Below are 15,992 nucleotides of genomic sequence, written 5' to 3'. Positions count from 1 at the left end.
GGACAGATGAAGTCAGAATTTCATCTTTGTTTTTCATCAGAGAAAAGACACGAGAAGTCAGGAGAGGAGAAGGAGAAGGAGGACATTGACAGACACAATGGGGACAGGGACATAAAGGTGAGGAGGAAACTCGTCACTGAGAATCTCTGTTACAGAAATGTGAAATAGCTGAATGTTTTTGTGTCTGTGTGGCACAGAAAACTCTGGAGGAGCAGCTGGAGAACCACAGAGAGGCTCACCACAAACAGCTGAGCCGACTGAGAGACCAGATCGAAGACAAGCAGAGGATGCTGGACCAGCTCACAGAGTAAGTCTGACTGTTTTAAATCAAACTACATTTTCAAAGACGTGAGAGACCACATGCATAAGAAACACATGGCATGAGATATTTTAATCAAAGTCTGCAGTAAAATAAGTAAACTATTTAGACCAGTGTTACTGAAAACTGCTCAACCAAAGAGCCACATTGTTGAAAAATACCTTTGCAATAGCCAAATTTTAAGTGGTGAAAAGTGGAATAAAGAGGCATAAATGGTCAAAAAGCAGAAAAAAATGGTGAAAAGGTTCAAAATTGGAATAAAATGACAAAAACTGGGTCAAAAATGGAAAAAAATGAGTTACAGATAACAAAAATGGTCAGAAAGCAGCAAAAAATATGCAAAAAATAGTGAAAAGTGACTAAAATGGCCAAAAAGCGGAATCAGATTTGGTAAAAAGGTGAAAAATAGGCATTAAATGGTAAAAACTAGGTAACAAGTAGCAAAAATGGGTGAGAAGTGATATGAAATAAAAGGAGTTATAGATGATAAAAACGTCAGATGCAGCAAAAATATGGTTAAAAATAGTAACAAGTGACTAAAATGTGCAAAAAGTGGCAAAAAATGTGATATAAAACAGTGAAAATTGACTAAAATGGGCAAAAAGATGCAGAAATGTGGTAAAAATGAATGAACAGTGATTAAAATGACCAAAAGCAGCAAAAAATGATAAAAAGGTGCAAAATTGGAATAAAATGGCAAAAACTGGGTAACAAGTAGCAAAAATGGGTGAGAAATTATATGAAAAAGGATTTATGGATGATAAAAAAGTCAGAAGTGGCAAAAATGTGGTAAAAAGTAAGAAGTGACTAAAATTTGCAAAAAGTGGCAAAAATGCGGTAAATTTTAATGAAAAGGACTGAAAAGAACGACCAAAAGCAGCAAAAAATGGTTAAAAGGTGCAAAGATGGAATAAAATGGCAAGAAATGGGTGAAAAGTGGCAAAAAGTCAGATGACAAAATGGTCAGAAAGCAGCAAAAATGTGGTAAAAATAGTGAAAAGGGACTAAAATGGCAGAAAGATGCTAAAATGAATGAAAAGTAACTAAAACGGCCAAAAGCAGCAAAAAAAATTGGTGACTAGGGGGAAAAATAGGCATTAAATGGCAAAAACTATGAACAGTAGCAAAAATGCATTAGAAGAAATGATGAAAAGTGACTGAAATTGTAAAAAGCGGCAAAGAAATAGGTAAAAAATTGTGAAAATTTGTTAAATAGTCAAAAGGTGGCAAAATGGGGCAAATTATTGGTTAAAAGTGACTAAATGGGAAATTCTGCAAAGACTGACAAAAATGTAAAAAGTGTGATTTAATGTCAAAAAGCAGCTTAAATTGGGTGAAAAGTTGCCAAAAAATTGCCAAAAGGGGGAAAGAATTTCAAATAGCAAGAAACAGGATGAAGATGGCAAAAACTACAAAATTGGCAAGAGGAAGTGGCACAAATGGGCTTAAAGCAGCAAAAATGGATTAAAAGTGGCAAAAAAAAGGAAAAAAGGGAGAAGAATTAGAAATAAGGGTAATGAAAACACCAAGAGAAAAAATAAAGGTTGACAATTAAAGCCTCCTGTATAAGAGTGGAGACAAACTGATTAATGTTACTTGATATAGATCATTCCTGAGGTCAAATGTTTTTTAAGTTTTTATGGTGAAAAATATTTAAAATGCAGACATAATAGAGCCACAAACCATTCCAGTGAAGCCATACGTTGAGTTTTACTCATTTAGACTAATAACTGTTTGTGACAAGACTGGAACTGGATCTGGAATTTAGTCTAAAACTGTCCAAACGGGGCCTAAAATTTTGACTCCAAGTCCACAGAGACGAATGAAGATGTAGAAAAATCAACAAATCCATTCATGTTTGATGTTTTTTAGATCTGGGATATTTCCACAGATTTGATTGGTTCTCATTGAACCACTTTATGCTGGTTTAAATGATCCTAAAGTTTGTTTATTATTGTTTTTTCAAACCAAAGTAGTGACGTCATTACGACTGTCTACCGTGTGTGATCCTCATGAGGAAGGATGTAAAATCCTCGTACCACTCCTCTTTACTGAGTCAGGAACTTTTAGCTGCATACGACTGTAGTCTGGCTTTACACTGGCTCTAAAAGTCTACACACACCTGTTACACTGTTGTCATGTGAAGGTTCCCTACCTGGAGTCCAGGCACCCCAAGGGGGGGGTGTCTGTAATGAACTTTAATTTATAGAGTCATGATTGAAAATGTGATGTAAGAGGAAGTATTAGAGCCCTCTAAAAGGTCCAACAAAATAAAGAGGATCTGTACATTTCTTGGAAAAAGGTGACATTAAAAAGTACATTTTTAAGATGACAAAGTCGTATTTTTTCAAGAACCTGAACTCAGAATTTTCTAGTTCAAAAGTCCTAAATTTTTACATGATACACTTTAAAATGTCAAGTTTGTAATGTCAGAATTAAAAAAATTCTAAATTTGTGAATTTACAAGGATCCAAACTGGAAACAGTGAACAGAAATGTCTCTTCAGAGTCTGGGGAATAATGATCATGTGATCATTCTTGGATCATTTCCTCACTGATCAATCCTACTAAGAAAAATCTCCTGATTAGGCGATCGACTGTAGGACTTATGGAAGGAAAACAGCTTCTTCTCTTGTCATTTTCTTTTTCCACGGCTCTTTTGGATTTTATAATGTCAAAAAATTCCACCTTTTAGTTGACATAAATGTCCAGTTTTCTTTTTCTGGTAAATTTATGACTTGTTTAATTGTAAATTTATGAGATTTTACTTAAAAATTGACTGAACCTTCTCATTTTTGTATTCTTATGGTGGCTCTTAATGCCATTGTAATGATGGAAAGTTTATATGCAGATATTTATGAAGAACTGGTTTATGCAGGCCTGTTATCCTGGGATTTAGTCAATAAAACAATTAAAAATGATGTTTAATTTCTCAGAGATTGTCCTGGGGGGCTTTAGAGTGTTTAGAGTAGAGGGACCCCAAAGAAAAAAGGTTGGGACCCACTGATGTAAAGGTCCATCATTTCAGAAATGTTCTGCCTTGTAGCATTTTTGGAGCCAAATAAGTGTTTGGAGAAATTTCCAGAAACCAGATGAACAACATGAATATATGTTGATGTGGTTTGTTGACATTTCTCTAGACAGGTACTCTGCCGTTAAAAAGCGTCCAATCAGAGCTTAGCGAGTGTCTCCTCTCAGTCTGAACCAGGGTCTGCTGCTGGAGCAGGAGAGGCTGATGTCAGACTACGACAGACTGAAGAATGAAGAGCAGGAGAAGGACGCCAAGCTGCAGAAACTCCTGTGAGTAAAGGACTCATCCGTACGTTTATTTATGCTGAATGTTAGTTAATGTGGTTTTTGTTTGCAGGCTGCTGAATGAGCAGAGGGAGCAGGCCAGAGAGGACCTGAAGGGCCTGGAGGGTCAGGGTACCAAAGTATCATTTATTTTGAAAGAGCATTTGACTGTTCGGTAATCAAGAAAACGGACAACTTCACTCATTTTTCCATTTGTGTCCAGAATGGAAAAACGAGTGAAGTTGTCCATTTTCTTGATTTCCGTACGTTCAAATGCCCTTTCAAAATAAATGATCCTTTGGTACCCTGACCCTGGAGGAGGCGGGTAAGTATTTCCTGTTTATACAGCGGAGGAGATGATGAGTGATCATCCATGCATGCAAATAAAGACTCCATCCTGTAAAACTCCTGCTGTGTCTGCGTTTTTGTTGCATAACCCCCTACTTACATCTCTGACGGCTCCCCAGGGGGGCGCCGCGCCGCGTCCCCCCTCCTCCATCAGGCATGCCTTGATCCAGGTACCGGCCACAGTGGGGTTTGAACCCCAGCATCCCCTGCAGAACTGGTCTAGTCCAGTCCTCTGTGCTACTGCCGCCATACCTTTCACACTACCACCTCTTCTCCTGGCGCATTTATCCTCTTTGTTCAGGATGTGGCTTTAAAATTCACTGAGACCAAGATGGGAGTTGAACCTGGAACCTCCAGACTCTGAGTCAGTCTACTATCTCTTTAGGCTACAGAGCCAGACATGCAGCAGAGCCTTAGAGGGGCTTTTCCTTCTTTACTTGGACTCAAATCTTGAAAACTTAAAGACATTGGTTAGATTTGAAAGGCCAACTCCTGTCCAGGTCTCCTGAAGTCTAGATTTGGACTCAGACTTTTAAAATAGATGAACCCATGGTAAGATTTGAACCTGTGACCTCCTGGTTCACAGTCAGTTGACTTTTCCACTAATCCACTGAGACACACACCTGTTTATGTTTCTCAGAGGATCTGCTCTCTGCTTTTGGGGACTGGACTTAAAAATGTACCAAGACTCAAACCCACAACCTTCCAACTCTACAACAGTCCTCTTTACTCCTGTGCTTGATCATCCACACCTCCAGCATGAGCAGTGTTTACTTCTATTTTCCTGTTTCTATGCCACTTTGTCTTCATACTTTGTGTTTAATCTTGTGTCTTCTCTTTGAAGGCTGGTGTATTGCAGAAACATAAAAATGATTTTGGTAATTACCAATGCTGTTAATTTAGGGCAGCTGTGGCATAAACCTTACTTTGTGTGGTGGTCTAATAAATTTGTTAAGCACTGTACATACAGTAGATCGATTGATCATTTGGATATTTTATACTTCACAAGACAGAGTTTCCTACGTGATTTAAGTTAATAAAGCTAAATTACAACATAGACATTGTCCTTGAAACATCTGAACATGTTTTCCTACTCAGGAGTATCACACAGGCTTCTTCTTTCTTCGTCTGAAATGTTAAAACAAAACAAGTCAGTAATTTTCAAAATCACCACGATAGATGTTATAAATAAGGAAATTTAGTAATGCAACAGTGTCAAGCAATGTTTGCTTGTCAAGAACATAAGTAAAGCCAGCTAGTTTACTGTCCACATTCTTCCTTTTCAGAGGAAATCTCAGCAATTTTAAAAGCATTATCGCAATAATAATGTTCCTACTCATGCACATAGAATATGTCACCATTTCCTGCATGTTTCTCCCCACTCTCTTCCCTGTTTCCAACTCTATCCACTGTCCTATTAAATAAAGGCAAAAATAAATCTTAAAAAAAAAAGTAGTTATTGTGCTCCAAATGTGAAACCACAGGCAGAAAGCACCTGTTTCACCACAAGATGAAGTATGCTACTGAGGGAGCCCTTCTGCCGTGACTTGCTCTGTATCAACACACTGTTGCTCTGTATCAAAACACTGTTGCTCTGAGCGGTTGTAGGAAGCTGTGCAGAAGCGTGATCACAACAGTTTGCTTTTCTGTTTGTGTACATTTACAGCTAAAAGACACACTAAGAGTCCTTCTTTAAGTGTGCAACCATTACTTTAAGATTGAGCAAATCCATCAAGGTTTAAAAACATCATAAACATGCTGAACTACAAATGTGTAAAACCATGTAATCACTTTAATAAAGATTTAGTTAAACTGCTAAAGTAGGCATTATGTTACAAAAATGGTAATTATGGGGCAAAGTGAGCCAACGCTGTCAGGCATTTAAGATCATTTAAGTCTCTGAAGTTTGAGATTACTTACTTAGGAACATCACTGACTCAAATGCACTTCACAAGTGAATGTTGTTTTGCTATTTCTGTATGTATGAGCAAATCAGGCTTTCCTTTTTCCTTTTATCTTTAAATCAGATGTTTACTGGGCTTATCCGGTGATTTTGGCATGTGTTATGTATATTCAGTTCTTTCTCTTTTGAACAACACTTCTAAAATGCGAGTGTTTTTGCCATTTTAAAAAAGAGAAAACTACTTTCTAACTGCCAGACTTTGTTACCGTTGGATTAAAAAATTACCATCATAAAGGCTCACGTTTTCTAATTCTTCCTGATAGAAACCAGATCAAAATTAGACATTAGACACTCATCTGACTACTGCACATGCTGCATTTGTTTATTTCCAACCCTAGGGGACTTTCTTCCAGGCAAATAGTAATCACATGTAATATGACTCATACACTCTTGTAAACACTTAGTATTTTCAGTGGTTTAATAACCAGTCTCACTCTTGTAAACAGGTTTTTAAGTAGGTGCTTCCCTACTACATAATTGTTTGTGCTTATGAAAACAAACAAGCAGACCGAAACTTCATGATGAAAACACAAACAAATATAATAAAGTCATGAATAACTTTTGAAAAAGTCAGAGCTGGACCTAATGAGTGATTTGAAGATGAATGTCCTGCTCACTCGAGACACTAAAACACAAACACAAAGATTAATATGAAACAAGATAACGTCAGATATTATATTGTTGAGGGAGTCAACGCTGAACTTCAGCACAGATTAACTGCTGGTGTAAAATATGACGCATGCACGGTGTAATCATTTAAATATGAACATTTAATCACTTTATAACAGCACACACCATTCAACTTAACAAACACACATCTTATTCAAAAACAGTTTACTATTTCATCTAGTTAAATTCAGTGCAGAGACTTTACAAAGATTTCAGATATCTCGCGTGTAAATAAGGACATGGAAAAATAAATTAATAAATAACAGGATATTATAGAAATAATACATCATGAAGCCACATCAGGTAGACTTGAAACTTAAATAACTAATACACAAAAAAACTGATGAATAATTCAACCCACAAAAAAACAAAGAAGTGCAATAATCATGTACAGTGCAGAACTTGAGGTACAAACAAACACATTTATGGATAATGAATTAATACTAAACAAACTAAAATCACATCAAATATGCAACAATATGAACATCTCCACCATTTAATGTTAGTGAACCCTGCTCAAAGCACAGAGATAGACATTGTTTAAAGTAGAAAATAACACTTTAAAAATATAATACAACAAAAATATCACTAAAATAACAGGTGGCAAAAGTACAATTACTTTAGTTAGTTTTCTTGGGTAAACATATTGGTCTATAAATTATTCATAGTTTACTCCAGTACTGAGGAGCTACTGATGAGTCGTACAGTAAAACATGTTCTTCCTTATTGGCAAGAATAAGGAAATAGATCTCAAACCAGGTTATTCAAGTAAAGTCACACCTCTATCATAAAGTCAAAGACACAGAATCATTAACATTGTCAATCAAACTGTCAGAGAGTTAAATTTAACACTTTAAAAATTCTCTATTACACACAACATAAGTCAAACTTTGGAGTTTTCAATATTTTGCAGTATGACAGAGCTGCAGGAACTGTTGAAAATGTGTGGTATGGTTCTGACAAGAACAAAGCAGAGAGTCAACCTCAGAGCAAGGCCATGTATAGTGATGAAGAATAAGCACTGTGTGTCCCTTAGAGCACCTGAAGTCACAGGCAGGAACTCTGAGGGGTCGTCTACATGGAGACGAGTTAAGGAGTATCCGCAAAAGTATTTCATCATTTTATCCACAAAGAACTCTATTTTTTTAAACTGGGTCCCAGAATAAACAAATCTGTGTACGCCAGACTCTGTGTGTACAACCAAGCTAGTCTTTCCTGAAATGATGGCCACTTAACCCACATGCGCGAGCCCAGCGATCCACAATAATAATGGCAGATTGCATGACTGTGTTTGAGTCTTCTCCCCTACAACCACCGTAAGCAATAATCCTCATGGAAAACAGGCAACGCCACATATTACAGCCACCAGGGAGTGCAACCACAAGGGCAGCCAGGAGAAAGTTTGGGGTAAGCAATCGCTTGCTCCATAACCATCTTCTCTGTTTTTGGTGCATTTCCATGCCAGTGTTACAGCGCCACTTACATGCCTGGCATATGAGCTACGCGTTTTCAGTCCTTTTCAATTCTTTCACGGTTACACAGACATTTCTTATATGATGCCATTTTGTACAGAAAACTTCAAAATTAAACAGAAATAAATCACTTTTGTCTCCATGTGAAAAAGGCCTACCTTGGTGGATAACAGGGTGCAGATGTGTCTCGCATCAAAAAGAAGCTACTAAAAAAGCTACTAACTAAAGTAAAACTTAAAACGTCTTTTAAACACACTGTACACCACAAGATAAGTTGTCAAGGTAATTTTTAGAACCATCAGGTAATCAGGCCTTTGCTGTCTTTGGTCTGCAATCTGCACGACTACCATATCTTGTGTTGAAGCATCATTCTCCATATACATTCATGTCAGTCATACATTTTCCCACAGATGTGTCGTTACAGCCATCCTGCATTTGGTTTTAGCTGGTGATCTACACTGCAGCATGTCTTAACACAATATTCAGTCATCATTTAACATTAAAACCAAAACCTCCTGTAACAATTCAGACAAAAACAACCATTTAAATGTAGTATTACATATTGCTTTCTCCCAACAGAGACCAGAAGTGATTCTGGACCATGTTAATGGCACATGCAGTTTTGGTCAATGAACTATGTTCAGCACAAACCATTTATGTGTGGATGTCATGGCAAGTTTGTGTTGGCCGAGGCAGGAAGAACTGAAATATTCCCTTAGTTTCCATGTACATTAAATCCATACCTTCTGTGTATTATGGACTGTTTCAGTGCACACTTTATATCGTAGTTCTCAGCAAACAGCTAACACACCAATACAAAAATGTGATGGCACTTTCATGGTGGGTAGTGCCGTCATCTCTGTCAGCACTGATTAGCAGTCAGCAAGGTTCTAGACAACTACGACCTGGAAGGTGGAGAAAAAGATAAATTAGTCAAAAAAGTCCCCAAAAAATTACCGTCCACTAATAAAGAGAAACTGCATTTCCTGCCTTTGTTGAAACTCAGACTGACCTCTTGTTTTTGATGCTTTTCCACAGATCACAGATCTTGTGACTAAAGTGCCTATGACCATCAGAAAGATGATGAAAACCCCAGCTGGGATCAGTCTTCTTCTTGATAAACAACCTAAAAGGAACAAACAAGCAGAGATGACATAAGCAAATCACCAAGCTATCAACATGGATCTTATTCCTTGGTAGTGCTGATAAACACAAAGCGTTCTGGGGCTTAAGAACTTGGCCTCTAGACTTCTTGATATGAGGACATAATGGTAGTGGTTTCATGCTTAGAGGACTATTTCAGCCCATGCAGTGATTTCCAGTGCAGAATAATGCCTGTTTTTAATGCAGATTCTCTGAATCGTTTGATGCTATTATGAACTGTAGATGGTTGGTCATTCAAAGTCTGGAATTTTATGTTGAAGAACATTTTCCTGAAAATTTTCAACACAGTTTCTCACAGACTGGTGAACCTCTGCTCATCTTTACTTCTGAGAGACTCTGCCCCTCTAAGATGCTCCTTTTATACCCAGTCATGTTACTGATATGTTGCCAATTAACTGAATTAGTTGGAAATGCTTCTCCAGCGGTTTTTCATTAGTACCACTTACTTTCCCAGCCTGTTGTTGCCTCGTCCCAACTGTTTTTAGATGTGTTGCTGCCATCAAATTCAATTTAAACAAATACGTTTAATGAAATTGTAAAATGACTCTGTTAAACATCTGATATGTTATTTATTTTCTATTGTTGTACATGAACTGCTGTTACCGCCACAAATTAAACCCAGGAAGAGTTATTTGCTGAAGAGATTGTATCTGATGTAAAACTGGCAAACAAGATTGAAAAATCATAATGTGTTGACCTAATAAAACTGTAGATTTAACACAGTTTAATGAATTTTCTCACCAATTATATTTGTTTCTCCATGAAAGTCAGGTGTGTAGACAGTTGTGAGTTGTGGCGGCATCTCTGTTGGAGCAGTGAGTGGTTCTGAAAGATTAAGACATTTTGTTAACAAAATATTTAAAGGGGCAGCCACTAAAGAATCAGCTGCATTTACATCATTAGGATGCAAAAATGTACATATATTTGGAGAACTTCTGTGGTATGTATATTAGTTATTAACATTAAACACAAGGAAAAAGGTGTAAGAAGCAAACCCTTAGCTTGAAACTTAAACATTTCAGATTTTAGTAGGTGACTCACCAACAACAAGCTGAACAACTGAAGATCGTATCCTGCTCCTCAACTTTGGGATGAAGCACCTGTACCTGCCTTCATCCTCCAGAGTTATATTAGTTATTTTCAGTGAAATGTTTCCTTGTCTCAGATCGTTCGTGAACAGCTCTGTCCTCTGTAAGAACGACGGGAGCTTCATGTCCAGGATCTCACGCCTGTCCCGGTACAGGTGGACGTAGTGGTCATTGTGGTTAGGCTCGAGGTCCAGCTTGGACCACTCCACCGTCAGTCTGACCACGTCAACCGGGGGCTCCACATGACATGGCAGGATGACGTCAATGCCTGGAGAAGCTTTGATTGGCTGAGGTGAACCAATCACCTTAGACTGACCTAAGAATGAGAGAAACATTAAAAAAAGCTGTCGAAAACAAAGTGAAATTATTAGGATTGGCGTTTAGTCAGAATTCTTAGGGGTGAGTCAGTTTGTACTTTGGTTTTGAAGAAAGAACTTCGCCACTTGCATATAAGACACCTGACGGGTAAATAAAGATCATAATTTGTTTGTATGGCGAGTCTGAAGTTTCGTATTACAGCCTAGGAACGATTCATCATTTAAACATAAACGAAGGAGAAATAAAGACTTTGATTTGATTTGCGTTACAAAACAGCTTGGGTTTGGCAAACTTTTGTAGATGGACCATTTAAGTATTACGATACATCTGAAAATTGGTGAACTTTGCCACTTGCTTATAAGCCACTATGAGGAGAAAAAAAACAATAAATGCGATTGAATTTTTCTTTCAAAAGTACCGCTATACAGCTTAGAAATAACAAACATTGCCCTTTTTTGGGAGAAGTACAGATTGAAGTTTGTATTGCACTTTGGGAGTTTATAACACACCAAATAAGCCAACTCCATTGTAACCCCCCAATTTAAAAAGCATAAGAGATTATCAAATAATTTACAAAAACCTCATCTGGCACATTCCCTGTTTTAATGTTTCACTGGTGATTTACAATATAATTCAACATTTTTTAGGTATTTTAAATGTAGGAATCTTCCTTTAATGTAAGACTACATGAGAGGGTCATGAATCATACGGCTTTGGCTAAGGTTAAATTACAAAGTCAGTTAAAACCACATCTGTGATGGCACTGCACATAGGTTACAGTCTGGGATGATGAATCTGGCTCAAACCAGTTTTTTAGCCAACTCAGCTGATGACAGCAGGACTTTTATTACCAAAATAGGTCATAGAAGAGGACCAGATTTTCTGTTGGAAAACCAGTAGGCTAAATGTTACAGACTGATTTGAATGCAGTATTTTATTTTGAAAGAGGTGGTTCATCTGTTTAGAATTCATGCGCTTGTTTGGCCTAAAGACATAGTCTGGATCACAAAAGTACTAAAATACTAAAAAGACGGTTTTATCCCTAGAACAGCTCGGTGGATGGATGAATGGACGTTATTGTGCTGTTCTGTTAAGTGTTTAAAGCACTAAACTTTCACTTTATTTAAAGAGAGAACACAGACCCTAACTGATACGAAGTGGTGTGGTTGCCATAGTTACAGCCCAGCTGCCAAGCAATGGCGTCAGTTTACTAACGATAAATAACGGCTATTTTAGCGTCAACTGTAAAGACGCAAACGAGACATTTTAACAACATTCAGGATGCCTGTTAGTTAAATTTAGCTAAACCGTTAGCGTTGATAACTTTGTATTAACCTTGTAAATGTGTGAAAATGTTGCAGTGAACTTACCTTGAACAGGTGCGACGGTGAAAAGTAGAAAAAGGACAACTATCAAAGGAGAATATACAAAGCTAAACTCTGACAGGTCCATTAAGTCCTTAAAGAATGACAGACTAAAACGAAGAGAGTAGAGAGCAGAGAGACCGACGGCTGAGCAGACAAAGACCATTCTACGACAAAGACGCTCTTGCTCAGGCTTGTCTCAATGACGTAATGACGTCAGGGGAAAAAATCCCCTAAATACGTGAAACATATCGCGTTCGTTATTCTGATTAAACGCCATTCCCCCTTTACAGTCTTAAACCAAGAATAGACTACATCACTTAATGTTCAGAAACAGACCTTTGGGCAGATCAATGATTATGCGAACTTCATCAGTGAAAAGGAAAATTTGTTATGAGATGAAAAGAAATAAGGAAACAGTAAAGGAGCAAAATTGGCATAATCATAAATTTACATAAAACGATTCAGAACAATTAAAAACAGAAAATACAGGGACATACTCGGAATAATAAAACATTAAAATAATACAATTTACACACAGAATCAAAAACAAAGACATTCTAAGGTTTTTCCTTTCAAAGACTCCCATCCTTCAAAAGCTCACTGGTTCTTGAACTTTAACAGCAAACTCATCTTATCAGAGAGGGCGCTGCCCAGGCATAAAGAGAGGTTTGGTCATTTATGGGTGTGTGACAAATGGTACCCAAAAGATAGAACCACTGGAGAATCATTAACAGACACTACTTCTTTTCAGATTCTTGGAAAAAGTCAGAATCCAGAGAAAAATAGTCAGAATTCTGAGGTTTACATCAGAACTGTGAATATTCATCATTCAGAATATGTTGCCTCATGTGATCATAAAGAGGTCAAATGTTAAGGATGTTAGGAGAGATTACACATCATTGCATGTGACACGTGAAACTATGATGACTCAGTGAAGCTACTCTGACTTTAAATGAATTATTGATTCCAAATTTTAAGATAAAAATTAGGAGATTAGGGATAAAACGTCAAAACTATTTGATAAAAAGTCATAATTATAAGATAAAAAGGCATAATTATGGGACAAAAAGTCAAAACTATTAGATAAAAAGTTATAATTATAAGATAAAAAGTCAAAACTATTAGATAAAAAGTTATAATTATAAGATAAAAAGGCACAATTATGGGACAAAAAGTCTAAACTATTAGATAAAAAGTCATAATTATAAGATAAAAGTCAAAACTATTAGATAAAAAGTCATAATTATAAGATAAAAGTCAAAACTATTAGATAAAAAGTCGTAACTATAAGATAGAAAGTCAAAACTATTAGATAAAAAGTCATAATTATAAGATAAAAGTCAAAACTATTAGATAAAAAGTCATAATTATAAGATAAAAGTCAAAACTATTAGATAAACAGTCGTAACTATAAGATAGAAAGTCAAAACTATTAGATAAAAAGTCATAATTATAAGATAAAAGTCAAAACTATTAGATAAAAAGTCATAATTATAAGATAAAAGTCAAAACTATTAGATAAACAGTCGTAACTATAAGATAGAAAGTCAAAACTATTAGATAAAAAGTCATAATTATAAGATAAAAGTCAAAACTATTAGATAAAAAGTCATAATTATAAGATAGAAAGTCAAAACTATTAGATAAAAAGTCAAAAATATAAAATAGTAGGTCATGTTTAAGACAAAGAGCTGAAATAATAAGACAGAATTGTGAGATGAACTGTTGATAATTTAAGGTAAAAAGTTGAAATAATGAGATAAAAAGTTGGAATTATTAGCTATACATAGGTATAATAGTGATGAAAAGTCTTAATATGAGATTTAAAATATCTAAATTATGAAATCAGTTACAGAATTATGAGATTAGAAAGTCAAATTTATGAGCTATAGTAAGTCATAATCATGAGATAAAAAGACTAAATTACCAAATAAATAGTTGAAATTATGGATTACAGTAAATTGTCAAGATTATTAGACTGAAAAGTCAAAACTGTGAGATATAGTAAATCTATGTGATAAAAAGATCAATTTAAACAAGTCAGTAACTTTTCAGTTACTTTACACATCTTTTCCCTTGTCAGATTTTACTTCTTTATTCAGACTAATCTTATTATGACTTCACGGATTTCACAGTTTCAACGTTTTACCCATTATAAGTACTTTTTATATCATGATCATGACCTATTATCTCATCATTCCTCTCTATAACTCATAATTTTAAATTTTGATCTTATAATTTTGGCGTAATATTAATTAACCACTAGTACTATTCTCATAATAACCTTACTCTCATATATTTTAGCTAACTATAAAGCTACAGCTAACAGCAGCTAGCTTAGCTCACCACTAAGACTGCATGGAGGAAAGGAAAAAACTCTGCTTCCATGAATCTAAACTATCAGTTATTTTAAACCATGATACCTTTACTGAATTCCTACAGAAACAGAAACAGAAACTAGTTCAGTCTGCTTTAATCAGACCAGTTTTATGCTAATGTAAGCTAGCATTAGCTTCATGGCTAGTGCAGTGACTTGGTGAAACTGCTGTCAGAATTCTCTCCAGACTTTAAGCCAATAAGAGAAAATCAAATCCTCTAACAGATACTTAAAAGATCAAACTTCTTAGTGTTCTTCAGCATGTTTCCTATCTTCTAAATTTAGAAATGAACACACTAAAGTTAGCTTAAAATAGCCCAGAGTTTCAGCAGCCTGACTCGGCCTGTTTGGGCTCTTGCTTTGCCACGTGAGACAAGTTAAGCCAGAAGGAAAACACCTGTATCAAAGCCATGCCAGGAAATACTTTTGGTTTAAGATTTCTTTTTCAGATTCTTTTTTTTTTGGAATTTCCCCTTGTGGGACTTATAAAGGAATATATTATCTTGTGACCGATAACTTCGGCTTTTTGGGGACTTGACAGATTAGATTTCAATCACCACCCTTTTTAATACACACCTTAGAGAACTTTTTGCCAAGTGAAAGAAATACAATCTAATTCTTATAAAATTTATGTTAAAGAACTGACCTATTTTTCATTAATGGTGCTACAAAACAAGGTTAATTTTATACTTACAGAGCCTATAAAAGTATTCAGCCCTTTGGATGTATCACCCTTTTACTGATTTTTATACATCAATCATGGCCAATAAAATTTGACTTTTTAACATATTTATAAAATATAAACTCAAAAATATTATGTAATGCGAAATAAGTGACTGCATAAATGTTCATTCCATTCAAGTCAGTATTCAGTAGATGCACCTTTGGGTGCAATAACAGCACTGAGTCTGTGTGGATGGGTCAGACCAAAGAACTTTCTCCCACTTGACCATGGAGTCTCCCACATGCCTTTTGGTGAACTCTAGTCCAGATGTATTCTGACTTTTCTTTAACAGTGTCTTTCTCTTTGCCTCTCTCCCATAAAGCTTTGACTGGTGAAAAACCCGGCCAACAGCTGTTGTCTGCAGAGTCTACCATCTCAGCCGCTGAAGCTTGGAACTTCAGAGCAGTCATAGGAGTCTTGGTGGTCTCTCTCACGAGTCTCCTTCCTGGACTGCCATTCAGTTTGTGAGGACGGTCTGATCTAGGCAGGTTTACTCTTTTGACATATTCCTTTCATTTCTCGATGATGGATTTAACTGAACTCTGGGGGATGTTCAGTGCCTTGGATTTTTTAGGTTCATCCTGACTTCCACTCTTCAATAACTTTTTCTCCGAGTTACTTGGAGTGTTCTTCTGTCTTCATGGTGCAATGGTAGCCAGAATACTGATTAACCAGTGGCTGGACCTTCCAGGGGGGTGAATATTTCACACTACATATTTTTGTTTAACTGACATTGCTTTATAGAAATATGTTTTCACTTTGACATTGAATAATTTTAGGCACTGTATCAAGAATAAAAAGATCTCAGATTTAGCATTACACTGAAGTCTTCCTCAGTATTATCTAAGTGAAATAACTCTGAAAAGTCACGCTCAAATAAAAGAATGTCA

General features: G+C 36.1%; 1 protein-coding gene across 1 annotated transcript; it reads right to left on the bottom strand.

Moving 5' to 3' along the window:
• Positions 1-6,720: 6,720 nt before the first annotated feature.
• LOC121504238 (CD276 antigen-like) lies at positions 6,721-12,182 on the bottom strand. The gene is made up of 5 exons (XM_041778932.1): positions 12,005-12,182; positions 10,270-10,632; positions 9,970-10,053; positions 9,077-9,190; positions 6,721-8,969 (listed from the first exon to the last, which is right to left on the bottom strand). Exons 1-5 carry the CDS (start codon positions 12,162-12,164, stop codon positions 8,944-8,946), a joined length of 747 nt encoding a protein of 248 aa, XP_041634866.1. The 5' UTR covers positions 12,165-12,182; the 3' UTR covers positions 6,721-8,943.
• Between the last annotated feature and the right edge of the window lie 3,810 nt (positions 12,183-15,992).

Source organism: Cheilinus undulatus, linkage group 22 (assembly GCF_018320785.1).
Source record: "Cheilinus undulatus linkage group 22, ASM1832078v1, whole genome shotgun sequence".
NCBI classification, from domain to species: Eukaryota; Metazoa; Chordata; class Actinopteri; order Labriformes; family Labridae; genus Cheilinus; species Cheilinus undulatus.
Note: the sequence above shows the minus strand (reverse complement) of the source record. Positions and strands in the feature narration are given on the sequence as shown.